The sequence below is a fragment of the Mirounga angustirostris genome, unplaced genomic scaffold (assembly GCF_029215605.1).
Source record: "Mirounga angustirostris isolate CCGP_5_RB_7025 unplaced genomic scaffold, mMirAng1.0.hap1 SCAF_2, whole genome shotgun sequence".
NCBI lineage: Eukaryota > Metazoa > Chordata > Mammalia > Carnivora > Phocidae > Mirounga > Mirounga angustirostris.
This window is the reverse complement of record NW_026991710.1, coordinates 58,340,630-58,365,659: the sequence shown is the minus strand read 5'-3', so window position 1 is coordinate 58,365,659 and position 25,030 is coordinate 58,340,630. Positions and strand designations below refer to the sequence as shown.

At 35.5% G+C, this 25,030-nt stretch overlaps 1 protein-coding gene across 22 annotated transcripts in view; it reads right to left on the bottom strand.

Moving 5' to 3' along the window:
- The window catches only part of ALB (albumin), a 135,795-nt gene that overhangs the window by 69,932 nt on the left and 40,833 nt on the right, over positions 1–25,030 (bottom strand). For 12 of the 22 annotated variants that reach the window (XM_064584581.1, XM_045881029.3, XM_064584579.1 and 9 more), the window contains one exon: positions 2,810–2,889. In XM_064584581.1, coding sequence (XP_064440651.1) covers positions 2,810–2,837 — 28 coding nt within the window. In that variant the 5' untranslated portion in view covers positions 2,838–2,889. Of the gene's footprint in view, positions 1–2,809; positions 2,890–5,552; positions 5,666–7,786; positions 7,802–25,030 lie in introns of those variants that run through there. The other 10 variants (XM_054508897.2, XM_045881025.2, XM_045881020.2 and 7 more) reach the window with 2 other exon arrangements.

The window sequence follows — 25,030 nt, the reverse complement described above, 5'->3', positions numbered from 1 at the left end:
TGTACTGCTCTACAGAACTCAATGGGACAAGAGTGCCACCTTGTGTTGCATCATTGACCGTTCACAATCCCCAGCATGCTTTCTTTTTCTTTTCACTTGAGCTCCTTGTGGATGAGGCCACTGAAGCTTCCTCCCAGGAGTTAACTTGGAATAGAAAAATATTAACAACTGTTCTCACAAATACAACAGAGGGGGAGCCCAGGACCTTTTCAATACAGTGATAATGCTAATGCTTGAGTTTCATAGATTAGTTGCTACATGCTAGAAAATGCTTAGCCTATGTACTTTAAATGCCTGCTATTATTGTTTTTAACATATTTATGGGTTTTTAAAAACTTATGTTTAAAAATACAATTGGAATTATAATGTAGGAACTGAAGTAGGTTGAATAAAAAGCTGCCCTGCTCTCTCTCATAAAGGCCCATACTCAATAATAAGTTCTGAGAAGGGATTCCAAGAGATTGTTTGAAAGTACATTCCTTGATGTCTGCAAAAGAGGCTGCAAGTCTTTGCAGGCAGACCAACTATTTAAACTATTTTAAAAGAATTATTGGAAAAAGAGTTTCCTTAAATTCCTGGAGAAGCACCAGGCATGGATTCTATTTGCCTCCTCCTCCCCACACTTCTCCACAGGCTGTTTTACTTTATTTTTCTCCTAGTCTAGCTTCATTTTTTCTCATATTTATTGAAAAAATGAGCTCCCAAAACCTGGGAGTTTATCGCTATTTCTTAATCAAAATATAAGCCAATATATTGTTACTGTATACACATGATGAACATGTAAATGCAAATTAACATCTGTCCAAGAAAATGAAAACTATCTTTACTGAGCACTTTCCATATATTAATTCATTTAATCCTCACAGAAGTCCATGAATGTAAGTATTACTGTTCTCACTTTAAAATGGGAAATTGAAACTGAGCGATGATTATGCAAGTTCACACATCTAGGATATAGTACAATCAGTTCAAATCCAGGTTTCTGTGATTCTAAATACCTATGCCCATAACAATTATTATTTGTTGACTCTAACCATAAAACCCCAAATCACAAGCATATACTAGTACCAACAACTTCTTAAGTACAACCAAAAGATAATCAAATTATGTGTAAATGTCAACACTTACATAAATTTGGAAGTTAGATATCATTCAAAACTTACTGCAAAACTATAGTAATCAAGATAATGTGGTAATGGCATAAAGATAGACATAAATTAACATAATAGAATTGAGAATTCAGAAATAAACCCATATATCTATGGTTAACAAATTTTAGGCAAGAGTGCCATGACCAATCAGCGAAGAATAGTCTTATCAACACATGGTTCTGTGACAACTAAATAGCCACATGCAAATAGTAAGATTGAACCCTACCTCACACCGTATACAAAAATTGACTCAAAATGTATCAAAGACCTAAATGTAAAAGCAATGATTGTTAAACTTTTAGAAGAAAACATAGGCATAAATCCTTGTGATCTTGTATTAGGCAATGATTTCTTAGATATAACACCAAAAGCACAAGCAACAGAAGAAAAAAACAGATGAACTGGACTTCATCATAATTAAAAAATTTTGTGGCTCCGAAGTACACCATCAAGAAAGTGAAAAGTCAACCCACAGAATGGGAGAAAATTTTTTGTAAATCCTATATCTGACATATCTAGAACATAAAAAGAATTACTATAACTCAATACTAAAGTCATATAACCCCAATTTTAAAATGAGCAAAGGATCTGAATAGACAGTTCTCCAAAAAATATATACAAGTGATGAGTAAACACAAGAAAAGCTGCACATCATTAGTCGTCAGGGAATGCAAATCAAAACCATAATGAGACACCATTTCACACCCAGTAGGATGATTATAATCAAAAAGACAGATAATAACGAGTGTTATGAATGATGTAGAGAAATTAGAACCCCCATACATTGCTTGTAGGACTGTAATATGCTGCAGTCACTTTGGAAAACAGTATGGAAGTTCCTCAAATGGTTAAACATAGAATTACTACATGATCTACCAGTTCCATTCCTGGGTATATACCCAAGGGAAATGAAAATATAGTCACTCAAAAACAGGTACACAAATGGTCATGGCAACATTATACAATGGCCAAAAAGTGGAAGAACCCAAATTTCAGCAATTGGTGAATAAATAAACAAAATGTGGTATATCCATAGAATGGCATATTATTCAGTAGTAAAAAGAAACAAAGTGATGATACATGCCACAACATGAATGAACCTTGAAAACATTATGCTAGGTGAAAAAAGGACCACATATTGCAGATTACATTTATAAGAATTGTCAGGAATGGATAAATTGATAGAGACAGAAAGTACATTAACAGCTGTCTAGGTCTGGGGAAGATGAGGAGATTGAGGGGTGACAGCAAAGGGGATGCAGATGTTTTTTTTCAAGATAATGAAAATGTTCTAACATTGATTGCAGCAATGGATCCATAATTCTGTGAATATACTAAAGGCCCTTGAAAAGTATAGTTGAAATGGGTGAATTGTATTGCATGTGAATTGAGCTCAAGAAAACCATAAAAACCAAGTTAGTTATATGTGATGGTCAATCAGGAATATTTTGCTTTGAACACAGAAGCAGAAAATCACATGCGGATTCTGAGAGAATGTCATAAGTCAAACATGAATGTAAAATATTGCAAGTCTCTCAGCCTCACGTAGCTGTCATTCAGAAATGTATTAAAGACATTATTGGTTTCCAAAAACAATAGAGTTAATGAGCAAACAAGGGAAAGGTACACAAAGTAGTGAAACTGCTGCAAAACATTACCTTGGCGATATTGAAGATACAAGTTCATTCAGATAAGTCATTGCCGTAGACATTTAGAGTTTGCTTTCAGGGTCCCTTTGCTGTGGGAGTAAAGAGGAAAATGAGTCAATATTTTTGTGCCACAAAATGAAGCATTGGTAAGCTTGGAGACTTTTTAACTTCTTAAACAACTTTAAAATTACAACAAATAGAGGATCAAGAAATCATATTACTTCAGGAGAAGTGCTCTTGAATTAATACTTGGAAATCATGAATTGCTAAGGAACACTGTAATTTAGAGTAGATGAGTAATACCTTAATGATGAAGAATTACTTTTGAAAAATATTCATTTTTCCTTGGAAGAACCATTCAAGGATTCAAGGCAGAAATTACAAGGAATATTCTGAGTAGGTATATAGAATATTTATATATAATAGAAGATACAGAAATATAGTATCTATAGTAGAATTTAATGTAAATTCCATATTTACATCATTTTAAGTGGCTTTATTTTATATATATAAGAGATCCTGAAGGAAAGAGAAGGGCTGGGGGAAATGAGGATATTGAAGGGTGATGGCTGGGGATGCATATATGTACTAAGATATAAATATATGCATATATTTATTACCTTTTTTCACTTACATTAAATTTTAATTGGAAGTTATTTTAAGAATTTATAAACTAATTATCTTTTGCTAGATAATGCTACAATAACAAAAATCCCAGTCTCTCAGGGGCTTACAATAACAAAGACATTATTTTATTTGTCAGTTGGGGGTTGGCTGTGTGCTACTCATTCTCTCCCCTTCAAGATCCAGGTAGAGAAGCAGCCTCTATGTGGAGCTTTGTCATTGTTGTGGCAGAGTGAAAAGGGAGAGAGCAGAACCTAGGATGGCTTTTTTTTTTTTTAATTTTATTTATTTATCTGAGAGAGAGAGAATGAGATAGAGCACATGAGGGGGGGAGGGCCAGAGGGAGAAGCAGACTCCCTGCTGAGCAGGGAGCCCGATGCGGGACTCGATCCCGGGACTCCAGGATCATGACCTGAGCCGAAGGCAGTCGCTTAACCAACTGAGCCACCCAAGCGCTCCCTAGGATGGCTCTTAAAGCTTCTGATCAGCAGTGGCACATATAACTTCTGCTATGTCCCATTGACCAATGCATGTTGCCTAGCGATGCCTGGTATCACTGAGCTGAGTGTAATCTTTCCACAGGAAGGGTACTACTGGTCACATGGCTGAGCCTGACATCACAGGACAGGGAATTATCAACTTTTCACAGGAAGAAGCAGCAAGTATGTAAAAACAATAATCTACCATCACTGAATCATAGACTCTGTAGGAAACCTTAGAGATCATCTGTTTCATCTCATTTAATCTCATCTGTGGTTGAGAAGTCAGAGGCCCAGAAAGGGAAAAGTGATTTCCTTAGTTCTATAACTAACTCAAGACCGAATCTCTGATAATCTTTCCCCCTAGTAAGATTCACCTTTTTGTTTACACGAACAATCTATAAACAAAAAAGGAATGGTTGGGTGGAACAACTACGGAACCTGCACAATAGAAAAAGAGATGCCAAGAGTAACTATTTTCAAACAGCAAATTCAAATTTATGCTACTACTGATGAGTATCATTTATATCCAACAGGGTACTTAAATAGAAGAAGAGAAATTATTTCTATTTATTTTTAGAAACACTATAAATCAGGTCTTGATTTGTTGTTTTAATGATAGATCTTAAACTTATGGAGATAATGTTAATAATGCAGATTCAACTTAGAAGTGCATCATGTCATACCATGTTGTGAATAGCACAAAAAAACTGGAGAAATATTCTTTCAGCATTTGTAAATTATTATCTCATTCAGTAAAGAAGTCACACACTATTGAAAAACAAGTGAAGTCCTGACATCGGTCTTTGGGTTTTGAGTCTTTTTCTATCTTACTTGTTAAGGTATATGAACGTTATCAACTGACATCATGTTGTAACACCTGTTCATCAGTTGCAACCATAGTGCCGCTATGGATATAAGAGTTTGGTAAAAATCAATGAAAGAATTCTGAGAACCATTTGGTTATATGAAATTCACAGTAAAGAACATTATTTTATTATTATTTATATTATATATAAATTGTGTGCTATACAACCTTCATGTCAATAAACAATAATGAACTTATGTACATATACATGTATCCTTTTTTTCAGAGAGCTTGTTGTTTAACATTTACCAGCAAGCACTAGGAATATAGAAATCTGATATTCATCAAATGCTTTTTCTGTTCATACATTTAAGTACCTATGAAGTGGTAAAGATCTGTTTCCAATTGCTATGTCAAATACAAAAATGTTGTCTCCTTAAGGAGTTAATATCCAACAGAGGAAATAAGTGCCATAAATATAACTATAATGCAAAGCAGTATGAGCAGCTGAAAAGAGCAGCAGAAGTCGTAATGAAGCAATGTTCTAATGCACTTTTATTAGAAACTTCAAATCTAGAATTAGAAATGATGTTTATACACATTCCTAGCCATGAGAACAGTTTTACTGCAAACTAATAATTAGAATTAGTGCTTATCACAGTGTTTTGTGCATAATAAATGATCGACATACATCTCTCGAATTGTGCTAAAGGTCAATGTTCCAGAAAAATAAATAAATAAATAAAAATAAAACTGTAGAGTGAGAGAGGCTGGCAAAGATTGGGTTTAAAAAGAGGCCATGGGCGGGGCGGGTGGGGAGATGATATTTGAATAGGCACACCTGTGGTAAGACAGATGGTAGAACCAACTAATCCAGAAGGGAGTAGGTAGTTGGCATCCTCAGAAGTTCTAGGAACTGGGCTCTAGCTTGAACAGTTTCTTCAAAGGAGCAGGCTTGAGGGGAGAGGGGAGATAAAGAGAGATAAATCAATTTGGCACCCCATTTCAAGCTACACCAAAAGAGAAACTAAATATTAATATAAATAATAATAAAATAATGTTCTTTACTGTGAATTTCTTATAACCAATTGATGGTTGCAACTGATGAACCTTTATAAACCTACAAATAAAGAATAGGACTTAAATGCAGATGGATGGTTGAAATTCAAATTAGCTTCAGAATGAACATAGCCAGACAGCAAATAAGCATCAATGATAGATGGTCAGATTTTTCCTAGTTTTGATGGGATGAATAGATAAAGAAAAGAAAGCTTGAAGAATCTGAAGAAGGGAAAAGACTGCAAAAAGAAAATCTAGGAACAAAAAAACTCTGAGCCTTTACATTTTGACCTCAAAAGAAATTGTGAACACTGGATGTTGTACATAAGTGATGAATTACTGAACTCTACACCTAAAGCCAATATTGCACTGTATGTTAACTAGCTGGAATTTAAATAAAAAACTTGAAAAAAAATATAAGTGAACTAAAAAAAAAAATTGTGGACTAGGTTATTTTATGACAAAACTGCAATGATAGTATAGTATAAGCTTCATAAAGATTTTTTGTTTTTTATCTTTTTTAAGCTGAGAAATCTCCCTGGGCATTTAACTGAGGTATTAAAATTAGTAGATTGATTTTATTTCCTTGATTTCCACATCAGAACGATGTATCTATCACTCTGTTTTATAATGTGATACATGGAAATAAGATGCCATAATATATAGAGTCTAGTGCATTTAAAAGATTAACTTACATAAACAACAGAATTTGTTAACTTGTTAAAATGAATAATAAAAATGGCTTTGACAGTTTAAAAGACAATGAAGTGAAGTACTATATATTAAAGACATGTAGGATGCACCCAGAGTGCATCTAAAGGGAAATTTAAAACTTTAACTGCATTCATGGGGAGTGGGAGAGAGGGGAGAAGGAAATTTGTTAAGTAAGTATTCAAATTAGAGAGATAGGAGAGAAGACCCAACAAAGTAGCTCCAGGAAGGAAATAATAAAGCTACACCCCAAACTGAAGAAATGGCAAAGAAACAAAAAGAATAGAAAATCTAAAAGCTAGTTGTGAAAAGCCTAATAAAATAAACAAGTTTTTAGCAAACTAGGGGAAAAAGATAAAAAAAAGAAGTCAACAAAAACAGTATTAGGAATAAGTGAAGAGGAAATCCTTAAAATCATAAAGAAATAGCATGCCAATACTTGTTATATATTTCAATAGGTAGTGTTCACATGATTCTAAACTCAAAATACTCCAAGTACACACAGTAAAAATTCTCACTCCCACCATATTCTCCAACTACCCTGTATCTTTCCCAAAAGGATCTTAACATTTATCATTTATTTGTGAACGCTTCCAAGGACATTTTATTCATTTCCAAATTAATATAAATATGACTTCTCTTACCCCTTTTCTCACATATAAAATAAATTAAACTGGGGGGTTTACACTTTATTTTTTTAAGATTTTATTTACTTGAGAGGAAGAGAGGGAGAGCACAGAGGGAGAGTGAAAGGGAGAAGCAGTGCAGGGAGCCCGATGCGGGGCTTGATCCCAGGACCCTGAGATCATGACCTGAGCCGAAGGCAGACGCTTAACCGACTGAGCCACCCAGGCACCCTAACCTGGTGGGTTTAAAAGATTCTTCAGGACAAAATTTACAGGTGTATTTCACAAAACCTTATAGAAACAAATCATTCCTGTCCTATACAAGTTGTTTTAGATCACAGAAAATAAGGGAGAATTACACACGGACACCAATGTGGATTGGCTCATTTAATACCTATTCCACCTCCTTAGAGCAGGCAGAAACCATATAAAACATTGCATTTCCCAGAATCTCTCTTGCTTAAATTCCAGATATGATTCAGTCTCTTCCATGTAACTTAACTTTTATGAAACTTCAATTTTGAAGTGAATCAAATGGGGAAGGAGGCAGGGTGCAGGGCATCCACTATGCTGCAAGTGGATTGTGACAAACTTAGGGTTGGTTCCTGAGCCAGTAGCTAGCAGCAGTATCTGAACCTTAGATGACTTTGTGATTAGCAGAAGTAATGTGATTTTGGACCTGGCAATAGAGAAGTCTCTGTATCCCAACCGGCAGGTAACTTCCTGAGTCAGTGGCTTCCTGATCATGGCGGAGATGGCGGCTTCTTAATTTTTCAAATTTTTGATTGCATCATTGGCATCATCTATCTTGATGACCCAGTTCTGCAATATAGATTTGAGTGTAATTCCTAGAAATTCAGATAAAAATCTTTCAGCCCTACTGATGTATCTCTAAGTAAGCCATTTAACATCTTACTGGATAAATCTCTTTTTGTGTAGCAGAGAATCTGTTGTTTTAAACTGAACCCTAACTAATATACTATCCAATTTATCTTAAAACTAAAATTGGAAAAGAGCAATATGAGACTGGAATACTGTATGTGAATGCCATTTATAAATACAGGTGCAAAATCTAAATAAGAAATTAACAAGTCACATTCGACACTGAATAGATAGACATAGAGGTGGCCAAGTAGGGCTTATTCCAGGAACTCCAAAATGATTCAACCTCAGAAAACCAATTGATGTGATTCACCACATTAATAGATTAAAGGAATAACTTATGATTATTTCAATTAATGAAAGGATGCTTTAGAAAAAGTCAATACACTGGGGCGCCTGAGTGGCTCAGTCGGTTAAGCGACTGCCTTCGGCTCAGGTCATGATCCTGGAGTCCCGGGATCGAGTCCCGCATCGGGCTCCCTGCTCGGCGGGGAGTCTGCTTCTCCCTCTGACCCTCCCCCCTCTCATGTGCTCTCTCTCTCTCTCATTCTGTTTCAAATAAATAAATAAAATCTTAAAAAAAAAAAAAGAAAAGAAAAAGTCAATACACTTTCATGATTTTTTAAAGTAGCAAACCAAAAATAGAAAAAAATGTACTTAACTGAAAGTCTTTTTTAAAAAAACCTTCCATAAACATCAAACTTAGTGACAAAAAACTAGAAATATTATTTTTAAGGTTATAATACACAGATGCCAACTAACACCCCTACTTTTCAACAATGTACTGTAGCTCTCAGAAAATGAATTTAAAAGAAAATTTTTTTTAAATTATAATAGTTATAAAGAAAGGACTTTATCCATATACTTCTTGGCCTTCATTGTGTAGCAATAACCTATTACCCTTCATAAATAGCATCGATCACCTCTGCCAACACCCAAACCTCCTTTTTTTTCTTCTTTTTCCAGTGGCATGAATTGCCCAAATGGCCAGTGGCCCTGTGCACTTTCAATTCAATTAAGCTTTACTTATGTTCCCGGATGACAGCATTTATTTTAGATATTAAGACCTCTAAACTAGCAAAAACTAATGTTCTGAAGACGAGATGCCAAAAAAATTATAAGTAGAGCATTGGGTATAATTTTGTGAACCACCACTTAAAAACGTTGCATCAGGGAAACACAAATCGAAACCACAATGAAATACCACCTCACACCAGTCAGAATGGTTAAAATTAACAAGTTAGGAAACGACAGATGTTGGCTAGGATGCGGAGAAAGGGGAACCCTCCTACACTGTCAGTGGGAATACAAACTGGTGCAGCCACTCTGGAAAACAGTATGGAGGTTCTTCAAGAAGTTAAAAATAGAGCTACCCTAAGACCCAGCAATTGCACTACTAGGTATTTACTACAAAGATACAAATGTAGTGATCCAAAAGGACACCTGCACCCCAATGTTTATAGCAACAATGTCCACAATAGCCAAACTATGGAAAGAGCCTAGATGCCCATCGACACATGAGTGGATAAAGAAGATGTGGTTTATATATACAATGGAATATTATGCAGCCATCAAAAAAGGAAATCTTGCCATTTGCAACAACATAGATAGAACTAGAGGGTATTATGCTAAGTGAAATAAGTCAATCAGAGAAAGACAATTATCATATGATCTCACTGATTTGTGGAATTTAAGAAACAAGGCAGAGGATCATAAGGAAAGAGAGGAAAAAATGAAACAAGACAAAAACAGAAAGGGAGACAAATCATAAGAGACTCAATCATAGGAAAGGAACTGAGGGTTGCTGGATGGGAAAGGGGTGGAGGGATGGGGTAACTAACTGGGTGATGGACACTGGGGAGGGTATGTGTTGTAATGAACACTGGGTATTATATAAGACTGATAAATCACAGACCTGTACCCCTGAGACAAATAATACATTATATGTTAATTAATTGAATTTAAATTTTTAAAAGTGCCATGTGACACTGAAAAACAAAAACAAAAACAAAAACAAAAAACATTGCTTCCAAAATTTGTGCATTCTGGCTGTGAGAAAAACAGCAGCACATATTGACTGCTGGTTCCAAGCCTATAGTGCATCATACAAGACAATATCCTGACCTCTCAAGAGATGGCATTCCCACCTAGCACTATACGTTGGTGTTTAGTAGTACATTTTGACAACCTATAAGGCAAGTGGTAAGGGATAAACTATTAACTATAAAATCAATTCCTCAGAGGCAATGCTGTGTGGAATACAACAACTGTAAATAAAACAGTCAGAAACTCCATGCAATAGAGCATGGCAGGTAGAGATATCTGATCTATATTCTTTCTAGTGACCTGCCCTCTACCTACTCTACTCCCATTTTGGTATTGTAGGAGAAAGACTCCAGGGGTGGCCCTCATGATCCCCACCTCCTTGTAGTCATGCCTTTTTGTAATTCCCACCCCTTGAGTGTGGGCAGGTCTTGCGACTTGGTTCTAACCAACATACTATAGCAAAGGTAATGGGATGTCACTCCTGTGATGACATTATACAGCAGAAGGTGATGGATATCATTTTTGTGATTACATCATGTTATAAAAGACTACATCTTAGCATACTAAAGCTAGAGATTCTCCTTGCAGGTAGGACTGACTACATAATTTGTGAGGCTCAGTGCATAAAGCAAAATGTGGGAGTCCTTATTCAAAAACTGTTAAGAATTTCAAAATGGCTACAGAAGAACATTAAACCAAGTGTGGGGCCTTTTAAGCACAGGACTTGTGTTACAGCATAGAATACATGCCCATAAAGCCAGCTCTGCTTGTGGTTTGACTAAATAAGTGCCCGTGTTCATGAAGACTATGTCAAAGAAGTGTGGACAGCTTCCAGACAACAGTCAGCAGAAAGCCAGGGCCCTTAGGCATATAGCCAACAAAGTGAATCAGCTTGGAATTGCATTTTTCCCAGGGCACCTGGGTGGCTCAGTCAGTTAAGCGGCTGCCTTTGGCTTAGGTCATGATCTCAAGATCCCAGAATTGAGAGCTGTGTCTGGCTCCCTGCTCAGCAGGGAGTCTGCTTCTCCCTCTGCCCCTCCCCCCAACCCCACCCCCCACTCATGCTCTCTCTCTCTCTCTCCCAAATAAATAAATAAATAAAATCTTAAAAAGAGAGAGAGAGGAAGAATTGGATTCTTCCCCTATCAAGCCTCCAAATGAGAATGCAGTCTGTTCAACACCTTGCTTGCAGCCTTGTGAGACCCTGAGCAAAGGACCCAGCCACACCATGTGCAAACTTATGACCCAAGGAAACTGTGAAATAATAAATGTGTGTTAGAAGCTGTGATCATTTTTATACAGCAATAGAAAACTAGTGGATTTATCACATAAAAGGTTGAGGATAAGTTGCTGCTGTTGGCAAATTAGGCATTGAGTAATGGTGACAATTTCACTCTTCAGGAGTAAACATTGAATTGTTGAGTTCATGTACAGCCTCTATTCCTGCAGGATGGCCATTTTATTCATGAATGCATTGAAAAAGTAATAATGTGGCCATGGAAAAAGGTTGACTCACAGTTAAAGGAATTATCTTTGTGTCCATCTGATTATTAAGATACTCTTGAATGGTAAGAGCTTTTTGATGAACATTCATTCAGGACAATACTCTTATGTTTTAGGTCAATTAAAAAAGGTCTATCCATGTATTTTACTTCTCAAACCACCTTATCTCTAAGATTACAATCTTCTTCTTCCCAGTTCCATTAGCCAATGACCATGAATAAGTGTAGATTTGTGACTGAAACCACCCCTTTCATAAAAATTGGAAAATGATCTGAAATACTAAAAATTCCACCCATTAGGAGGAATTCCTCCTTATGATCCTTATGGGCCAACCCTGAATGGGGTTGTAAGGCAGTAGCAGTTCACTTCCACTTGGTGCCAACAAATCATCTAGACTAATCTCTTAACCAGAGTCGCATATTTAGGTAATAAAGAATCTCCTATGAGTCCCTAAATAAAGTTGAGGGAGAAATGACAGTGTTGCAGGAGTAGCATAGTCAGAATGTTGAGTCATCTGCAACTTATTTGTGCCTCTAGATATTCTGAGGCTTGGTTCCATATATATTACTTCCATTAGATGATGGAATACTGCTGGGCATGATGAACTTTTTGGTTATTTTGATTTGATAACATATTCATCACGGGCAGCTCTGATCAAATAGTTACTTGGTCTTATGGTCAAGAATTTATTATTACTGTGTCAGATACAATGCTAAGTACTGTGGACAGACACTGGGATGGGATGAGGAGATATTTAGAAGTATGAATTTTTAATAAGACTGCCTTTGGGACTGTCCCAATGGAGTGGGAAGATAGACACGTAAGTTTATCACCAGGACATATGTAACATATCAAAGGCTCAAATGGATCATGTATATGGTACTATGATGGTGCAGGGGGAAGAGTATAACTGCCTGCATAAGTGGAAGGAGCATCACAGAGGAAAAAGATACACATGAAGTGAGACCTCAAAATGTCTACAGGAGTATGTGAGGTAAAGGAGGAGAGGTGCATTCGAAGCAGTACAAATTCTATTTGTGAAATCACTAAAGCTTGTTATATAGCACAGTGTTGTTCTGAAAAGTACTTTTAAAGAGTTTTCCATGCTTGATGTTAAACAAACAATACTTGGTGGCAATACTGTGGCATGAGGGAAAACCTCTAGGAAGAAATTTTAAGTTATTCATAAGAACTTATCTTTAACCTCAAACTAAAGTAAAACATAAGGTACACAGAAAAAGCAACATAATACTCCAATTTTTGTCTACTTAAATCTCTGCCATAGTTATATTACATCATTGAAAAACTTTCCTACAAATAAAGCAATTATAATTTGTTCAACCAAAGATAGTTAATTCAAGGGCACCTGGGTGGCTCAGTCAGTTAAACGTCTGCCTCAGGCTCAGGTCATGATCTCAGGGTCCTGGAATTGAGTCCCGCATTAGGCTCCCTGTTCAGCGATGTCTGCTTCTCTCTCTGCCTTTGTGATCCCTCTGCCTCTGTGATTGCTTTTGCTCTCTCTCAAATAAATAAATAAAATCTTTTTCTAAAAAAAGACAGTTTTTTTCATAGAAAACCAATCAGTAATAAAAGTGATGTCAACAAAGTGGAAAACCTAGAAGAAATGGATAAATTCCTAGAAACATACAAGCTACAAAATTGAATCATGAAGAAATAGAAAATCTGGACGGACCGATTACTAGTAAGAAGATTAAATAAGTAATCAAAAACCTCCCAACAAAGAAAAATCCAGGACCAGATGGCTTCATTGTTGAATTCTATCAAATATTTGAAGAAGAACTAATACCAACAAATAATCAAGGGGAGGAAACAGTTTCAAACTTATTTTATGAGCCCAGTATTACCCTGGTACTAAAACTAGTCAAGAACACTACAAGAAAAGAAAATTACAAGTCAACATCCCTGATGAACATTCAAAAGATCATATACCATGATCAAGTGGGATTTTTTTCCTAGGATGCAAGGATGGTTCAACATACATAAATCAATCAATGTGATATACCACATTCACAAAATGAAGGATAAAAACTATATGATTATCTCTTTATTTTTTAAATTTTATTTATTTATTTGAGAGCATGTGTGAGAGAGAGAGAGAGCACAAGCAGGGGGGAGGGGTAGAGGCAGAGGGAGAAGCAGACTCCTCGCTGAGCAGGGATCCAGATGTGGGACTCGATCCCACAACCCTGGGATCATGATCTGAGCCAAAGGCAGACACTTAACTGACTGAGCCACCCAGGGGCCCCTGATTATCTCTTTAGATGCAGAAAAACCATTTGACAAAATTCAATATCCATTCCTGATTTAAAAAAAAAAAAAAGAAACTCTCAAGGAAGTAGATATAGAGGGAATGTACCTCAACATAATAAAGGCCATAAATGACAAGCCACAGTTAACACCATATTCAATGGTGAAAAACTGAAAGCTTTTCCCTTAAGATCAGGACCAAGATAAATATGCCCATTTTTGCCACTCCTATTCAACATAGGACTGGAAGTCCTAGCGAGAGCAGTTAGGAATAAAAAAGAAATAAAAGACATCCATTTTAAAACAAAGAAGTAAAACTGTCTCTATTTGCAGATGACATTATACTATATGTCAAAAACCCTTTAGGACTTTACCAAAAACTATTAGAACTAATAAACAAATTCAATAGGGTTGCAGGATACATAATCAACATACAAAAATTAGTTGCTGCTCTATACACTAAAAATGAACTATCAGAAAGAGAAATTAAAGAAACAATTCCATTTACAATTGTGTCAAAAAGAATAAAGTACCTAGGAATAAATTTAAACAAGGAAATGAAAGACCTGTATACTAAAAACTATAAGACACTGATAAAAGACATTGAAGAAGACACAAATAAATAAAAAGATATTATATGCTCATGGATTAGAAGAATTACTATTTTTAAAATGTCTATACTAGCAAAGCAATCTGCAGAGTCACTCCAATCCCTATCAAACTTCCAATGGCATTTTTCACAGAAATGTAAAAAACAATCCCAAGATGTGTATGGAAACAAAAGACCATGAATAGCCAAAGCAATCTTGAGAAAGAAGAACAAAGCTGGAGGCATCACACTTCCTGATTTTAAACTATATTACAAAACTATAGCAATCAAAACATATGGTATTGACATAAAAAAGGACGCATAGATTAATGAAACGGAATAGAGAGCCCAGAAATAAACCCACACATATGTGGTCAATTAATTTACAACAAAAGAGTTAAGGATACACAATGGGGAAAGGATAGTCTTTTCAATAAATAGTATTGGGAAAACTAAAGAGACATATGCAAAAGAATGAAATTGTATCTCATCTTATACTATATACAAAAGTTAAGTCAAAACAGATTAAAGACTTGAAATAAGACCTGAAACCATTAAACTCCTAGATGAATATAAAGAGTAGACTCCTTGACATTGGTCTTAGCAATTTTTTTTTTTAATTTAACACCAAAAGTGAAGAAAACAATAGCAAAAATAAATAGGTAGGACTACACTAAACGGAAAAAGCTTCTGCAGAGCAAACGAAACCACAAACAAAATGAAAAGACAACCTACAGAAAGGAAAAAAATGTTTGTAAATCATATATCTGATAAGGGGTTAGTACCCAAAATATATGAAGAACTTATAACAGTTCAATAGCAAAAAGCAAAAATTCCCAATTTAAAAATGGGCAGAGGAACTGAGTAGACATTTTTCCAAAGAAGACATACAGATGTCCAACAGGTACATGAAAAGATGTTCAATATCACTAAACATCAGGGAAATGCAAATCAAAACCACAATGAGATATCACCTCACACCTGTTAGAATGGTTATCATCAAAAAGCCAAGAGATAACAAGTGTTGGCAAGGATAGGGGAAAAAAAAGAACCCTTAATCATTGTTGGTGGGTATGTAAATTGGTGTAGCCGCTATGGAAAACAGGATGAAGTTTCCTCAAGATGATCTGGCAATTCCACTTCTGGGTATATATCCAAAAGAAATAAAAACAGGGTATCAAAGAGATATCTGCATTCCCATGTTCATTGCAGCATTATTCACAATAGCCAAAATATGGAAACTTAAGTGTCCATCAATTAATGAATAAAGAAAATGTGGGCTGTGTGTGTATATATTATATATATGTTGTATGTATATATTTATGCATATATTTAGTATGTATATATACACACATATACAATTGTATATATAAATGTAATATATACATATAAGAGTGTACATATATGCATAAATATGTGTATATATGCAATGGAATATCACTCAGCCAGGAGAAAGAAAGAAATCCTGCCATTTGTGATAACACAGATGAATCTCGAGCATCTCATGCTAGGTGAGAGAAGCCACACAGAGCAAGACAAATACTGCATGGTATCACTTATAAATAAATCCCCCAAAAAAGACAAACTCATAGAAACAGAGTAGAAAAGTGGTTGCCGGCAGCTGGGGGGTGGGGCAAATGGGAAGAAGTTGGACACATTTTCAGCAGTAAGATAAGGTTTGAGGATCTAATGTAAAACATGGTGACCACAGTTGATAACACTGTATTGTATAATTGAACTTTGCTGAGAGTAGAACTTAAGAATTCTAAATAAAATTAATTAATTAATTAATGAGATGATGGATGTGATAACTAGATGGGGAGAATCCTTTCACAATTATACATTTATCAAATCATCACGATGTACACTTTAAATATCTTACAATTTTATTTTTAATTATACTTCAATAAAGCTGAAATTTTAAAAATGAAAATGAAATAATAATAAAGTTTAGTAACTTTTCCACCTTAAATTTTCAAAAGTTTTATTAAAGCTTTTGAAAATGTTGCCATCTAGTGGTGTCAAACTTTTTTTTAAAAAAGTTAATAATTAGTTAATCATTCACCCATGTTCCCTAGGAAAAGTTTCCTTAGCATTTTTCAAAGAAATGTTACACTTGTGCCTCTGCTTTAAGAGAAAGTACTCCGGATTTAGGCTACTGGGTTTTAGAATTTCACTTCCAAATGATCAGAGGCAAGTTGCTTAATCTCTCTGTAAACATACATAATAATAGTACATACCTCCCAGGATTGTTAAGGAGAATTAATGGGAAAATCCATAGAAAGTTGTTTAGCACAGTCTTTGGCTCATAGTATACACTCAATAAGTAGTATTTATTCTATTACTTTATGGGGAAAGACTTGCAATCTTTGGGCTGTCCACGGACTTGAAGTTTGAGTGATACAGCACTTAAAACTATGGGACTTTATATTGTCAATTCTGATTACAGTATTATACTTTTTTCTCGGAGTAGTAGAAACATTGTATTGGCATAAGGTTGCTATCTAGATGGCATGTATTAATGACTGGTATTATCTAATTTTGAAAGATTCCTGAATCAAACTATGATTGTGATTTACTGTTAAATGTTTATAAAGTATAATTTACCCCTGATTTGGTCTGTTAGCTATTCTGCAAGAAAATATAAATCATTCTATGACAGCATGAATGAAAGTAAAGGAAAGGCAGCTTCACTAGTTGGCTAAAAAACTTCAGGCTCATATAAGATGCAGTCAGCCCTAAAACTGCCTGTCAAGAATGCAAGGCAGATGGAACTGGTCCTCTTTATTTATGACATCCTTTGAGCTCTAGTAGTGCTATGATTTATTTTATTCTTCAAGACAGTCGCTGAATCTTATTTTAACTTGATTTCACCTATCCAGTGAAGCATAAATAGTGTGATTTTAAAAATACGTTTGACAAAATTGTCTCCTGAGATCTCCAAGGATATGAAGACAAAATGTTAGTCCAATCACACCAGTATCGAGAATGTACAGCTAGGCATCCAGCAATATTCATAATATTAGTTTGTGGACTGGAGTCAGTTTGGAGGGTAAAACATGCCACAAGACTCTGTCATGAACACCTCTTCTCTAATATTTTTATCAAAACCTTGGATGAATAAAGCATGCTTTGTTTAAGTGGCAGAAAATTCTGGATGGACTGACATGGTAAATAGCCTGTAAGATGGCCCCAGTGATTTCCTGCCTCCTGGCATTCATACCTTCATGTAATCCCCTCCCCTTGTGTGTGAACTGGTCCTAATGACTCACTTCTAATAAATACAATAGAGCAAAAGTGATGGGAGTCACTTCTGAAATTAGATTACAAAGAGATTATGGTTTCCATTTTGCATCTTCTTTCTTATTCTCTCTTGCTAACTTGCTATGATGGACTCTAGCTGCCTTATGGAGAGGCCCGTGTAGAAAGGAACTGAGGGAGATCTGTACCCAACACCTAGTGAGGAGCTGAAACACTCAGTCCAACTAGTGAAGCTGTCTTTCCTTTACTTTCAAAACACATAGCCTATGAGGAACTGAATTCTGCCAACAACCATGTGAGTGAGCCCAGAACCAGATCCTCCCTCAACTTAGGCTTCAAATGAGACTGCAGACCCAGACAACACCTGCAGCCTGGTGAGGGACTTTGATGCAGAGGCACCCAAATAAGCCAAGCCCTGGATTCCTAACCCACAGAAACTGGGAGATAATAATGTTTGGTATTTCTTAGCCACTCAGTTGTGAGCTGATTTGTTATACAGCAATAGATAACCAATAAAATTCACCAGGAGTCAGCGAACTATAGTCTGTGACTAAATCTGGTCAGAGGTCTGCATTATATGGCCTTTGAGCTAAGAATGCTCTTTACATTCAAGAGATTCCTTCCTTTCTCTCTCTTTTTCTTTCTTTCTTTCTTTCTTTCTTTTTTCTTTCTCTCTTTCTCTCTTCCTTCCTTTCTTTCTTCTCTCTTTCTTTCTCTCTTTTTCTTTCCTTCTTTCAACTTTCTTTCTTTCTTTCCTTCCTTCCCTCCTTTCCTTCTTTCTTTTTTGGAACATGTAACAAAGACCTCTGGCCCACAAAGCCTAAAATATTCATGATCTAGATTTTACAGATCTAGATAAAGCTCACCAACCCCTGCAGTAAATAATATGACTGATAAAAGAATCAAGATTCAAAATGATTACCTTAATTGACTAAAATAAAGAAGTAAAGTAGATGAGATAAAATTTGGCAGTAGTTCAGAAAAAGTTCTGCCCTTAAGGTGAAAAATTCAATCTCAGAAACATAGGATAATGATCCTGTGAAAACAGAGAATTTTAGTAGACCCCAGGCTCACAAAGAGCTAAAATATAATGTAGATGTTTAAAAAGGTTAATATAATCCAAGATTGCATTAACATAAATATAAATCCAGTTCATAGAGAAATATAACCTTAAGACTATTCTGCATTTGTCAGACCACATGCAGAGTACTTCAACATAGATCATTTAAAAACTAGAGACAATGGAAAAGGCTTTTATATTTATTTTGCTAGAAAAGGCTTTTAAATATATTTCTTTAAATAATTGCAAGATACAATTTTTCAAACCAACATGATAGTGGAATCACTAGTATCCAAAATTAAGCATTTTATCTGTATTAATTTCTCTATTTTTTTACTCGATTCTTCTTCTGATACCAATTTGTATTATATAATATGTTTATTCTTGTCTTCCTGTTTTCTTTCCAAGTATGCCCAAAGTTGTAGAGGGGAAGGGAAAGACATCTAAGGACATACCTGTGTTTGACTATGGAGGTGGGAGATGGTTTGCATATTTAAGGGTATTGTATTTTATGGCGAGGTGTGGAGAAAAAGGAACCTTCATGCACTGTTGATGGGAATGTAAATTGGTGCAGTCACTGTGGAAAACAGTATGGAGGTTCCTCAAAAATTTAAAAATAGAAATACTATATGATCCAGTAATTCTACTATTGGGTATTTACCCAAGGAGAACAAAAACACTAATTCAAAAAGATGTATGCACCCCTATGTTTATTACAGCATTATTTAGAATAGCCAAATATGGAAGCAACCTAAGTGTCTATCAATAGACTAGCGGATAAGGAAAATATGGTGTACACACACACACGCAGAGAGGAATATTACATAGCCACCTTTGATAAGATCATGGCATTTGAGACAACATGGATGGAATTAGAGGTTATTATACTAAGTGAAATAAATCAGATTGAGAAAAACAAATACCATATGATTCCACTCATAGGTGAAATCTAAAAAACAAACAAATGAATAAACAAACAAAAAGCAGAACCAGACCTGTAGATATAGAGAATAAACTGATGGTTGCCAGAGGAGAGAGGGGTGGAGGGTTGGGCAAAATGGGTGAATGGGAGAAGGAAATACAGGCTTCCAGTTATAAATAAATAAGTCACAAGAATAAAAGTCACAGCGTAAGGAATGGGTAATAGGGAGGTAATGGAACAGATGGTAGCTTCCCTTGTGGTGAGTATAGCATAATGTATAAACTTGTCAAACCACTAGGTTGCCTGAAACTAATGTAACATGTGTATCAACTATATTCAAATAAAAAAAAAAAGAGAGAGTACTGTATTTTATAACCTCCTAAAATCGGGTCTATCTCTGAGTGCCTATGTTTGCATATGCTGTACACATCTGTGTTTACAAAAGTATCCCAGAGTTTTGAGGTAAAAGTCATTGCAGAATAAAATGCACCCAGAAACAAACAAAAAAAAGATCATTTTAAACCAACTCTAAATTCACATTTCTACATGTCATGAATGAGAAGCATAGAGATTAACCAAGTATGTTTCAACTAACTTGGATACAAAGTGTTTTAAGACTGACCCGGGATATAATATACCCCAGAGACTCAATTAGCTCCCTTCTTTCCTTATTTACAGTAAAATCTACTCTCTCCTTGCTTTTCTAGAAAGCTACTGCAATTTATTTTAATTTTATAGTCCATGACTCCTTGTTTACTCTTACCCGTGAGAAATTGTTCTGAATGTAGTAAGCAGTGCCTGACTCACATCTAGTCAGCTTCCACACCAGCCAGAGGGAGGGCAGTCAAGGAGGACTAGTGATAAAAATAGCTTTTGATGCTGAACCTTGGAAAGCAGAACTGTGGAGGCACTAACAAAGTTCCTTTGGGAAGATTATTTCTCCCCCAAAATGAGTGAAAAGTGACTGCTATTTTCATACTCTAGAGGGAGGTGCAGACTTGCACGAAGCTGACTCAGTGGTTAAAAAAAAAGCAAAAGAGAGATTAAAGGAAAAGAATAAACACACCAAAGAAAGGAAAGAATTGGAGTGATGACATTTCTGCTTATATTGAATCCCTATTTGAATAAAATTACTTAAATACTTAAGGTTAAAATTTAAATTTCAAGCCTCCATTTGGGTAATGCTTACCTTTGACTTTATTTTTTCTACTAGCCCAATACTGGTGGCCGTCAACAGTAAACTTTATTTAATATTTATGTCAGAGATCACAATACTCAAAAACCAAAAAATCCTTTAACTGCTAAGGGTGTAGATGGAAATCACCATATGATAAGCTTTTTAATTATGAGTGTCTGTGTAAACAAATTATTTCTTATAAATTTCAATTTGATCATGAGAAACTAGGAGATGCAAATATATATATTCTCATATATATATAAATTATATACATAATATGTATATTATATATATATTCTTTTTTTTATTCTTATGTTAATCCCCATACATTACATCATTAATTTTAGATGAAGTGTTCCATGATTCATTGTTTGTGCATAACACCCAGTGCTCCATGCAGAACATGCCCTCTTTAAGACCCATCACCAGGCTAACCCATCCTCCCCCCCTCCCCCAGAACCCTGTTTGTTTTTCAGAGTCCATCGTCTCTCATGGTTCGTCTACCCCTCCGATTTCCCCTGCTTCATTCTTCCCCTCCCGCTACCTTCTTCTTCTTCTTTTTTTTTCCTTAACATATATTGCATTATTTGTTTCAGAGGTACAGATCTGAGATTCAACAGTCTTGCACAATTCACAGCACTTACCAGAGCACATACTCTCCCCAGTGTCTATCACCCAGTCACCCCATCCCTCCCACCCCACCCCCCACTCCAGCAACACTCAGTTTGTTTCCTACAATTAAGAATTCCTCATATCAGTGAGATCATATGATACATGTCTTTCTCTGTTTGACTTATTCTTCTAAATTGTTTTAATAATTGAGGGGAAAAAAGAGAAAATCAGGAATGAAGTGAACCAGTAAATTAACCTGTTTGCTCAAAAGGAAAATTACAAGCATATATGGCCAGTCTATTTGTATATTTATTACAAAGTAATTCACCAGAAATTATTCAATGTCTTTAATGCATTTAAAAGATGACTCTTACTGCTCAATGTGATTTCACTTTTCTGAAAATTGAGAAGCCACATGTCCACAAAATACTCTTTTTGTTTGTTTGTTTTAAAAATTCTATTTATTTATTTGAGAGCAAGCATGAGTGGGGGTGGGGGGCAAGGGGTGGACAAGCAGATTCTGTGCAGAGCCCCATGGGGGACTTGATCCAACAACCCTGAAATCATGACCTGATCCCAAATCAAAAATCGGAGGCTTGAGCCATCCATATGCCCCAGAAAATATTCTTTTTGGTATGAGGTATATAGTTATGTAGCTATTCCAACTTCATTTTGAATTTGAGTTTTCTCTGCTACCATATTTGGCCTTAGCAGATTCATAGGTAAATTAGAAATGAAAATGCCTCTAAAATTAGCATTGCTTGATATATATTTTATCACTTTATTATTAAATATGCCATGATTTGTATTATTAAATATCATATTGTTATAAATTTTATATCCATACAATGCAGAACTTTTTTGTCCTGATTTTTATGATGTAAACAAAATAGCAGTAAAGGAAATGAAATATTGGTATGCCCTTTTAATATAGTCACTGTTTCCTTTCCCTTGTTCTTTTATTTTTATGCCCATATTCATGCATATTTTAAATTGTTGCTTTCATAATAGACAAAGTGTTATGCCTTACCTTTGTCACTTAAAATTATGTCAAAACTGTTTTTCTACTTGCTGTATGGTTCCTAATTATCATCTTAATGTGTAGATACTCAAAGACATTGTAAAATGAGATAAGGTATCACTTGTGGAAGGCCAGGTGACTAGCCATGTCCACAACATGCCACTTACCTTGGTAAGTTTTTCACTGTTCCCTTCTTTACAGACTGGAACACCCAATTTGTTCCTTGCCCCAGAATTAATTGGATACAGGGATATCAATTCATTCTATCAGTCCTCTGAGACTGACATATGATGAGACTAAAATAACAATTTATTAATTTACAATGGGAAGTAAAGGTACAAACCTACATCCCTGTGTTTGCTTTGACCTATCACATTTTCTCCCTCTAGGCAGGCTACATGGGAGGTTGCTTGATTAGAATGGACTACAAACACTGAGTCTCTAATGTAATTAAATGCCTGTCCCCATAATGGCTTCAAGTACTTCTAAGCAGGGTATTAAAGTCCTAATCAGTGTTGAATGGGCAGACCTGTTTTGTCTTTAAGACTCCTCCTTTTCTGTTGCTTCAGTTGGGGAGCAACCCTGTCTTCAATTGACACGTTCGTTGGAAGTGTCAGTAAGTTCACTCTGGTTACAGTTATATTCTTTAGGCCTGGCAGCCATTTTCCTTCTTCTCACTTGATCCATTATGTTTTAATTTTACTGCCTCCTTGCAAAAATATTATTTTTCTTAAATCTTAGTTATTGAAAAACACCTTACTGGGCGCCTGGGTGGCTCAGCTGGTTAAGCAACTGCCTTTGGCTCAGGTCATGATCCTGGAGTCCCTGGATCGAGTCCCGCATCGGGCTCCCTGCTCAGCAGGGAGTCTGCTTCTCCCTCTGACCCTCTTCCCTCTCGTGCTCTCTCTCTCTCATTCTCTCTCTCTCAAATAAATAAATAAAATCTTTAAAAAAAGAAAAACACTTTACTTATTGTATCCATGTGTCCCAAATATCCCTTACAAATGGCAGCATAGTATTCCATCGAGTTTCTCCATCATTAGTCATTTGTAGTTTTCCCTTCCCCATCCTATGAAATTATAATGCATGTCATTTTCTTCTTCCTTGGAATTTTTCAAAAGAACAAATTCCTATGAGTATTAGAAAATAAAAAAGAGAAGACATTATGTAACTTTTTATATTACTACCTAATTACTACACAAAATGGTTTGAGCAGTTTATCCTGATACCAGCAAAATACAGCAATTTCAAAATAATCTCAACATTAGTCAATTAAATTTCTCTGAAATTTTACTACGTTAATAGGAATAAAACTAGAATATGTTGCTATTTTAAACTGCATTTTTTTGAGGTAGGCTCCATGCCTAGCATGGAGCCCAGCATGGGGCTTGAACTAGTGACCCTGAGATCAAGACCTGCACTGAGATCAAGAGTTGGGCGCTTAACCAACTGAGCCACCCAGGCTCCCAAATTGCATTTTTAATTACTACTGAAACTGGTCACTTTTGCATGTTTCATTATTAATTTTTTCTCATTAAATCAAATCACATTTTTTGTTCATTTTTTTGAGAACTTGATATTTAGCTTATCACTTTCACTGAACTCTTTATAAGATATAGATACTGTTTCTGTCAACATAGAGGCTGAAATTTCCCAATTTGTTGTTTTAATTTAAAATATCCAGATATAGGGCACCTGGGTGGCTCAGTCGTTAAGCGTCTGCCTTCGGCTCAGGTCATGATCCCAGGGTCCTGGGATCGAGCCCCGCATCGGGCTCCCTGCTCTGTGGGAAGCCTGCTTCTCCCTCTCCCACTCCCCCTGCTTGTGTTCCCTCTCTCGCTGTGTCTCTCTCTGTCAAAATAAATAAATAAATAAATCTTTAAAAATAAAAAATAAATAAAAATAAAAATAAAATATCCAGATATATTCTTCTGTGTTTTATAAACCTCTTCAAATTCTGTTCTGGTCATTTAATACATTTTAACTTTTACCTTTTTGATAAAATCTTCCTCATTCACTTCTCCACTGTTTATAAATACCTGGTTTGTCATATATTAAAATAAATGATTACATATAGCTAGTTTTCCTCTCCAGTATTGCTTAGGGAATTTATCAACCATCCTTAATTAATGAATAAATCCCTGCAGTCTCACATTGTACCATCTACTACCTAGACTTGCCCCTGAAAGAAGCAGCTCAGTTGCAAATCAATGCCCAAAATCAAAACTTCCTTTGTGAATTTTCATTGAAGCTCATATTCAAAACTTCTGTCTGTTCTCTTTGTTCATTATGTTTTAATACGTTTGACCTGTCTCTCACAATTGCAGTAGCATGGGCTTCGATTTCAGTTGTTCCAGAGAATGACTGCCTATCTTTTGGAAGTGCTCTCCACGAAACCCTCGAAAGTGATTTATTTAGATTGGGTCTTTCTGGGTTTCTTTTTCTGAATACATATTATATCATAACACATTTATTATGTCACATTATATTATATATTACATAATATTTTAGACACTTAAATTCTTTTGCATTTTGGTTTGCATCTCAGTAGTCTAAGGGAATCTTAAAATTAATAATTATAC